This window comes from Akebia trifoliata, unplaced genomic scaffold, assembly GCF_017979445.1.
Source record: "Akebia trifoliata isolate Shusen 1 unplaced genomic scaffold, ASM1797944v1 Contig00952, whole genome shotgun sequence".
NCBI lineage: Eukaryota > Viridiplantae > Streptophyta > Magnoliopsida > Ranunculales > Lardizabalaceae > Akebia > Akebia trifoliata.
This window is the reverse complement of record NW_028237364.1, coordinates 1-8,539: the sequence shown is the minus strand read 5'-3', so window position 1 is coordinate 8,539 and position 8,539 is coordinate 1. Positions and strand designations below refer to the sequence as shown.

Here is an 8,539-nt window from a genome sequence, read left to right as displayed (position 1 = left end):
ACTTCTTTTAATTTTAATGTGATTGTTTCTAAGTCTAAATGTCGCATTCTCCTAGCATTGTGAGGTTTCTAGATTATTGAAATGTGTGATATATCTAACTATCGTACTTACTAAATCGAGTATAGAGTGTAACAATCCTAAGTGTGCGTAATTTCTATGTCGAGCGCACAAAGTAGAAGAGAGATGAAATCATGAGGATTAGGAAGGGATTTGAGAAAATTGGGAGAAGGCCTCTCACAAACTTTTGACTTTTTCACATATTCTGTACTCGTTATTAGAAATTTATAGCAATCGAATAACGGATTGTCAGATCAAGCAGATGCAAAAAATTGGGTGTTTACATGAAGATTTGGGTAGGCCAATGGAAAGAAAAAAAGATGAAAGAAATGAAGAAACATTGAGACATGATTACAGAGCAATAGAATCATATTCATGAGGCGAAGAAGAGTAGTGTAGAAATGATCGCATCACTTAGCTAAGATGATGAACATTTGAATGAAAGGTTGGCATATATGCTAAGTGCTTAAAAGTGTGTATTTTTTTCATTATTTTACAAAGTACTTAATCGTATTTTCTAATCTAAGAGCTGTGATTTTTTCATAAAATCATGTATAATAGTTAATTCACCATAAGTTACATTTTTCTGATTATATTGTATGTATTTTCACAAATTTTGAGGGTTTAATTATATGTTCATTTTTTGCAGGTAAAAGAGATGTGAATTGAAGAATAAAAGAGTAGGAAAACTACTAAAGTCAATGGTAAAAGTCAAATTATGGTCCAAGAGATTCGATGGTTCCGGATTAATAGGATCAAATTCTGAATCTGCCACATCATACTATTTTGCCCATAACTTTTGATTCACTAATCAAAATAAGGTTATATTTATGTTAGAAATTTGATTCAGAGGAGAACAATTTTGTATTTCATATAATAAAGCTAATTTGGATTTTGAATTGATACAAAACACGTAACAAGTCAAAGACTCCAAGTTTGACATGTTTCATCATTTTGAAATTTTTTTTACTCGATTACCAAAACGGAGCAAGTCGGTTAGAACTCCAATTAAGAGGGGAAGATATTTCTATTTCACTTAGAAAATCAAATTCAAATAAAGGGGGGGGGAATATGTTGTTAAAGGAACTTTAGTTTTTATCGATAAGTACCTTTTCCTGACTTACTTTCTTATCCTCTTTCTCTCTCCTATCTTAATCTCTTCTTCTTCTATTTTAGATTTAAGTATAATTTTCTGTAAATTGGAAAACAAGTATTTGTTCAAGATTTATTTTAAAGATCAATAAAATATAAGTTATTTTCAATTTGTATATTTGTTGATTTTCTAGAATGAGTCTTGGTTAATCTCCCAATCGAGATGATGAAGCCAAGATGTTTAGTTAATTTCAATTTTTTTTTGCATATTTTTTAAAATTCTTAATAGCTTTATATTCAATAGACATTGTTTTTAAAATTATGTTATTTATTTCTTCTTATCCTTCATCTCGGGCGTGATCCGTTATTATTAGGAAAAATCCATTATATTGGATATTTATTGTAATGTATAATCATTGGATGATAAATTTTTGAAAGGAAGAAAATCTTATCCAATTCTTAGATCTGTAAAAATTGAGTTTTTATTGTTAAACTTTTCGAATCAAGAACCTTTGCTGATTTCTTTATTTGAGTTATCTAAAAAAAATTGAAAAAAAGTTTAATTTAAATTAATTATCCTAGGTAGATTCAATCTCCCTAGATGTTTTCCAATTAAGAGTTTTTAGCTTTTCTCCAAAAATCACCTTTTTTCATTTGGATTTCTAAAATTTGGAATATTAGTCCTCCAATCCTTAGTGGAACAACCCTACTTGCCAATCTAAAGTATTTTTAATTTTTAATTTATTTTTTTAAAGACATCTTTACACAATAAACAATACATATGTTTATTTTTATTTTTTTAATGAAGTTTAATTCAAACATTCAACTTCTTATTCAAAAGGAAAAGTAGAAGGAACAAGGACGTTTGATTATCTATTTTTTTTTTTTTTTTAAGATGGTAATAACCATCATGCATGTTATAACAAATTCGGGGAGAGTAAATTTATTGGATTAACACACAAAACTATAATGAGGAATTAAGAAGCATCTATGTTTTATATTAAGGAAGATGTTAAAACTGTTGAATTGAATTTTTGTATTTTAATTATAAAAAACTCACTCAACAGACCTTGGAGTGGGATTCTCGTTATAAAATTCAAAATTTTACGCTGTTAATTTGTTACTCCTTGGAGTGGATTCTAACTGTATCAAATTTGACCTCCCAAATGGGACTCATATATATATGGGGGTAGTTCAAGGGACAATAATTGTAACAAAATTATGAAAATGATTTTTTGTAAACCACTTTTGATGGGGTTAGAAGTTTCGGAATGGGCTGATTTTTTGTGAGGTTGATCTTTATGGTGAGGAGATTACCCTCACCAAAAATCAACCCATTTCAAAACTTCTACCCCCAATTTACAAGTTGAAGAATCATGGACTGTCAATTTTTGTTGTAAACCACTTTTGATGGGGATAGAAGTTTCACAATGAGCTGATTTTTGGTGAGGATGATCTCTATGGTGAGGAGATTGTCCTAAAAAAAATCAGCCCATTATGAAACTTGTTACCCATATAAGACAAAAATAGTTGTCAAAGATTTTGTCACCATTATCATCTCATGAACCGTCCCCTATATATATAATTGAAGGCTGATACAAGTGGTTCGTACACCAAAAATTGGATCCGAGAAACATCCACAACTTTACATTTAAATTTAATATAATCAAAGTCATTTTGGTAAAAAAAAATGAACAAAATTTCAATCCCATGACCTTATAATCATGTTCGTTAATTTTTAGAATTATAAAAATATCATTTTAATATGTCATTTTCATAAACCCTTAAATTTCTCATAGAGGTGTGATTGCACATGTCAACTTCTAGCATTTATATTAAAAAACACTCCACATTCTGCCTTCTTTTTGCACATTGCTCTTTATGTACAACTAGGGCTATAAAAGGGTCGGGTTTTGGCCCAATCCTCCCGACCTGGTATGGACCGAGTTTAGGTTTAATTATTGAGCTGACTAGGATAAGCTCATTTAATTATAGGGTTGATTTTGAGTTTTGAATGTTGGCCAATGGGTGGCACGGTCAGCTATATTATATTAAAATACAATATATAATAGTTTTATTATAAATTAATAATGATCCCTTATCTTTGGTTTTTTTTTTTTTTTTTTTTTGTTGAGAATTGAGAGATTATAAATTTAAAATGAGAGAAGAAAAAATGTTTGAAAAATCTAATAATAAAACATTATTTTTGATCAATTTATTGTTATTTAGTATTCTTTTGATACAATAAAAAAATTGAAAACAAGTTTGGCCCGATCCGCAAATGACTTGAATGTAGGTAGATCGGGCTAGGACTAAGGTTTTATTTCTTAAGCCCGACCTGATATTTAGATGGATTGGGTTTGGGCCTAGATTTCTAGTCTAAAAAGCTTGACTTTTTAGTCATATAGGACAAGACTTTGTCTACAATTTTGACTACCGAGCGTTGACCAATTATTATTATATATATATGTATATATATTCCTCGCTGACCCATCATACAAAAGGTACGCTGTTAGAATGAGTGTGCCCGCTGGCTCTAAGCTTCGCTCCTTTGGCTAATTGTTCGCATCGGATCTCAGGTTGAAGGGAGCAATATCGAGCGAACCAATGCTAAAATTTTCTAAATTTGATAAACAATTCAAGGTAGAAACGAATTTCTTCGATCAGACTATTTTGGTTGTTTTAGTGTAAGAAGGTCGTCCGGCACGGCTCCCAGGAAGAGAAAGTTCAGGCAAATTCCCCTTCTCCGTTCTGTCACAACCAATTGGTTGATCCATAGTAGTAAATTCCCAAGTATTCTTGTCTGGGGAAGGCAAGTCATTGAAACTATCAAGGGTGGCTGTGGCGGGTATAGCTGAGAGCATGGTTCAGCTAGAATAACGTTAGTAGGGAAGATTTTAGTATACAACTATCTCGGGATAACTCCTTTCGTTTTCTTTTATTCCATCTCGCTTAACTGACTACGACATGACTTTGCTTCGCACCTTCTCTATCACTTAGCCTTAGTGGGCCTAGTTGACCGGCACAGAAAGGAATGGAATTTCTTTAAGCTTCACTCTGCTATCAGACTAGTTGTGAAGTGTTGGGATAACTAAAGTGGAATATGCCTCGGGCATGCACATCCTTCGAGTGACACTAATCCCATGATCAAAGTACTACCCCCTCGGAAAGTCCTATGTCCAACTAGTTGAGTTGATGGTCAACCGGGCCTTGAAGTGTAGCCCCAAGGATTCGTTGCTTCGTGGGGTTTTGAACACTTACCTACCCTTCCTAAGCAACTTATCAAGGCTCAACTTATTATTATGCCAACCACTTAGGGTTTAAATTAATATATATATATATATATATATATATACTCCTCTTTGGGATTAATGGGGGTAAAAGAGGAAGGTTAATAAACTCGAAAGGGTATTACTAGAAAAGAGGGGAAAATGATAGACAATAAAATTGGAGGGATATTATTGAAGTGTTTGGATTTGTCAACTCATGAAAAAAAACACATGATCCCAACCGTATAACACAAAATCTAATGATTGAAGTTTATCCTCGAGATTTGTATTATCTAGATATGTATAATCCTGACCATTGGATTTCATGTTTGCACAATCGATATCATGTGTTTTTTCCATGAGTCATTCTTCAAGAGTCAACGGATCTTGACCCATTTTTGAAAAAGGGAAGGAGAGGAAAGGCAATATGTAAAGTTGAAAGAGATATTATGAAATAAATATTTTTAAAATAAAATAAAAATTAATTATTTTTATCTTAAAATATATAAAAATCAATTGTCTAGACTAAGCTTTAATGGATGGCATTGAGATTTTCAAAACATTAGGCAAGTCATCTTGGATGTTGGACAAGTCAATGTGATTAGGTTTGACAGTGACCCGAATTTGATCCAATATCTGATATGAAAAATAGGATTTAGATGTAGAAATTGAGGTTTCAGATTAGATTTGGGAATAAATTTAAAAATTCGATAAAATCTGGAATCGGATTTGGATTAAGCTCAACCCAATATGATGATAATCCGATCAAAATTTTAATGTTCTTACACAAAACTTACTCTCTTTCTTCAAAAAATACCCTAAATCCCATTATCCCCGACTTGATAAACTCTCCCAACTCTTCTTACCTCAAATCCACTGTCTTCAAACTTTGTCTCGTTCTCTCTCTCAACCTCAATGTGTTGGTGAAAATTCATGATGTCAGATTAGATCGATTAGGTTTCGGGTTGAGTGAATGTTGGTAGGATATATTATAGTCGGATAGGATTTAGATCATATACCTAATATTTCGGATTAGGAGTGGTTTGATATTGATCTGATTCCGAACCAATCCATTACCAACCCCAAATGCGATGCGATTCACATTAACGCTCTCACTTAATTAGCTCATAGACTGAGAGGACTTGTGATAGTTTTGAAGCCATGAATCAAGAGGCAAGTGAGGGACCTGGTGTATCGGTCATGTCTAAGTGATCAAAAGTGGAATACTTACCATAAAAACCTTGATAGGAAAGCTTGCGACATATATTTTCCCAATAAAGATTGGTGAATGCATTTCCTTTAATTTTATATGGAATAAATGAGGTGGTGGCCTATGAAGACAACGTGGATTTTGTTTGATATAGTTAAAGTAAAGTGAGTATACAAGATCCATTTATCCCGTATAATCACGTAAAATACCTTAGACCCTAGGGTTGGCATTGTTGATTGCATGATATTCCACCGTTAATGATTAGTTTGAACCATTCATAATTTGGATGGACAAAAAAAATGTTCATTTTGATTTGGGATCAGGTCCTTGAGATTACATTGGTAAGGGTTGCACTTAAATACATGAGACAGCTTCAACCATGACAAATGTACATGAGTGTTCAAATCTCATGTCTAAATGCTTTTCAATTTCTTTTCTTATTCAGGCGGATTGAAACATATACATTCAGTTTTCGTGAATGTTTGAGGCATCCCTATATTTCAAATGAGTCATGCTGGAGTAACATCGTGGGGGGACATCGGCTAACGTGGATGTGTGCTAGAACGATAGATTCTTTTTATCGAGATACAAGTGAGATCTTGATGAAAGTCTCTATGGTTCTTTACACACCAATGTCCCCCACGATGTCTCTCAAATTGTTACTTCAACATTATTCATTTTAAATTGATAACATGTCCTTAAGTTTAATCTTCCCTAATATATTAAAATGTTGTCATCTTCAGCGATCACTAGCCAAGAAACTATATTGCTACCTTGCTTTCTCTACCTCCAAAAAGACATAAAAATAAAGATTCATCATCTTCAGAGTTTACAATTTTTTTTTAAAACCTTCGCCTATAATCGTAGAGACTTTTTATCTTTTTTAACCTTCAAAAGTCAGTAACAAAATAGGCATTTTGAAGACTACAATAAATAAGATGGATTGAAGCCTTGCAGATGAAATGGGTTATTTTGCCTATGGTGTGGGCTGCCCTTAATAATTTGTGGGGGTGCTTTTATAATTACTCTTTCAATATTAACCAAAGACGGCGCAAACTCCGCACCCAAACATACACCAATTCATTTTGTGTTTAAGGTCTCCAGACTCATCTCCATCTTGTCGAACGTTACATTGATGGCGCCACTTCCATCAAAACTCTATTCAGGTCTCTCTCTCTCTCTCTCTCACTATCTCTTTCGCTCCAAACTCAATTTCCATATTTTTTTCGCAGACGATGTTAGCCTTCTCGTGGTTCTACTCGACACCAACCCTTTATTTTGGGGCGGAGCTAACACCACCACCACCACCTCTCTCTCCTTCTCCAATTTCCTCTCTCACGTAATCTCTCTCTCTCTCTCTCTCTATTTTTCTCTCTTTCAGAAACCCTAAAACATCGATCTTCGTTTTCTTCTCTGATACTCAGGTTCTTTCGTTTCTGAACTCGATTCTCCTCCTCAACCAACTCAATCAAGTAGTCGTCATCGCCACTGGATTGAACTCCTGCAACTACGTTTACGACTCTTCATCGTCTCCCGCAACAATTGAGACTTTGGAGAATGGGAGAATGCCTGCTCTTTGCTCCAAAACGTTGGAGAAATTGGAGGATTTTGTTATGAGGGACGAACGGATGAACGAAGAGAAAACTTTGTCTGGGATTGCTTCATCACATTTATCGGGATCATTGTCCCTCGCTCTCTGTTGTATCCTTGACAATTGTGATTACTTTGATTGATTTCTTTCAATGGGTTTGTTTTGCTTGATTCGGTGAATAGATATACAGAGAGTGTTCCGATCAGGACCGCTTCATCCTCAGCCTAGAGTGAGTTTTCCACTTTTCGTTTGTTATTTTTTTAAACGAATCTGTCAAGTATGCTGAATTAGAAATTCATGGATATGTTGATCAACTTGGGCATGTTATTGAAGGCATGTCACATATTGGACCTGACTAGTGATTTGGCCCGCCTTTTGCAAGCGACTTATTTTGATTTGGTCAAATATATTGGGCATTAGTCCTTTCTAAATTTTCATTCGTAGTGACTGCTGCAGGTTGGCCTTGTACAAGATAATTTTAGGTGTACTTGTTATGTGAACTAACTCATATCATGTTGTTGCTAGAGATTGGAAAGTCCTATGCGTCACGTTGTTGACGCTACTAGAGCATCCATGTATATTTTCATATTGTAGATCTTTAGGGTATGTTATAGAAATCATGGAGAATACCTCGGGCACTATTAGGAGTGAAAAAATAGGAAAGATGGGAGAGAGGCTCAAAGTTACTGGGGTTAGCCGCTCAGACGATTGTGAATCCCTTATTGTAAGGGTTGGCTGTTGCACACTTCTAGTGCAACACCAATTCCTTTTCTCATTAGAAACTAAACTCCCAATTGAACAAGTCCTCTCTAGATGCATGGAATTAGTGGTGAGACCCACATAAATGCTCCTCAACATCAGCATAATCCACTTGTCCATAGTGGGTCAATACTAAACTCTATTCATCATAGGAAGTTCAAATATTCTCTTCAAGAAGGGGAATAAAGTTTGCAACCTACATCAATTTGTCTTTTCCAAAGAATATTATGCCAAGTTTCTACTTAAATGATCTCATCGTGTTTCATTTTTCTTTAGTTGCAAGATCTTAGTCTCACTTTTCGACCCTGTTCAAAATCAGTTGGGTCTTTCCAAATTCAAGTGAGTCTCTTTTTCATGGTTGAAGTCCAAATATGTTCATGGGTAGGAAAAGAACTCTTTGGGATCCACTTCCTTTTGCCATCTGCTGGGAATGCTTGGAAGGAAAGGAATCGGAGAATCTACCAATGCGTGAAAAGCAATTTTCACGAGATGATATATGCACATTCTAGGGCTGTTGTTCTATTGGTGTAAGTTAGCTCTTGATTTTGAAGGAGTATTCTT

At 34.2% G+C, this 8,539-nt stretch overlaps 1 protein-coding gene across 2 annotated transcripts; it reads left to right on the top strand.

Annotated features, from left to right (window-relative positions):
* Positions 1-6,638: 6,638 nt before the first annotated feature.
* On the top strand, positions 6,639-8,374 carry LOC147380819 (general transcription and DNA repair factor IIH subunit TFB4-like). 2 transcript variants are annotated; one of them, XM_086431202.1, is made up of 4 exons: positions 6,639-6,794; positions 6,861-6,967; positions 7,053-7,329; positions 7,402-8,374. In XM_086431202.1, exons 1-4 carry the CDS (start codon positions 6,764-6,766, stop codon positions 7,503-7,505), a joined length of 519 nt encoding a protein of 172 aa, XP_086287328.1. In that variant the 5' UTR covers positions 6,639-6,763; the 3' UTR covers positions 7,506-8,374. The 2 variants fall into 2 exon arrangements, with proteins under 2 accessions (XP_086287328.1, XP_086287330.1); XM_086431204.1 differs by lacking the exon at positions 7,402-8,374 and having other exon boundaries at positions 7,053-7,395.
* Positions 8,375-8,539: the final 165 nt, after the last annotated feature.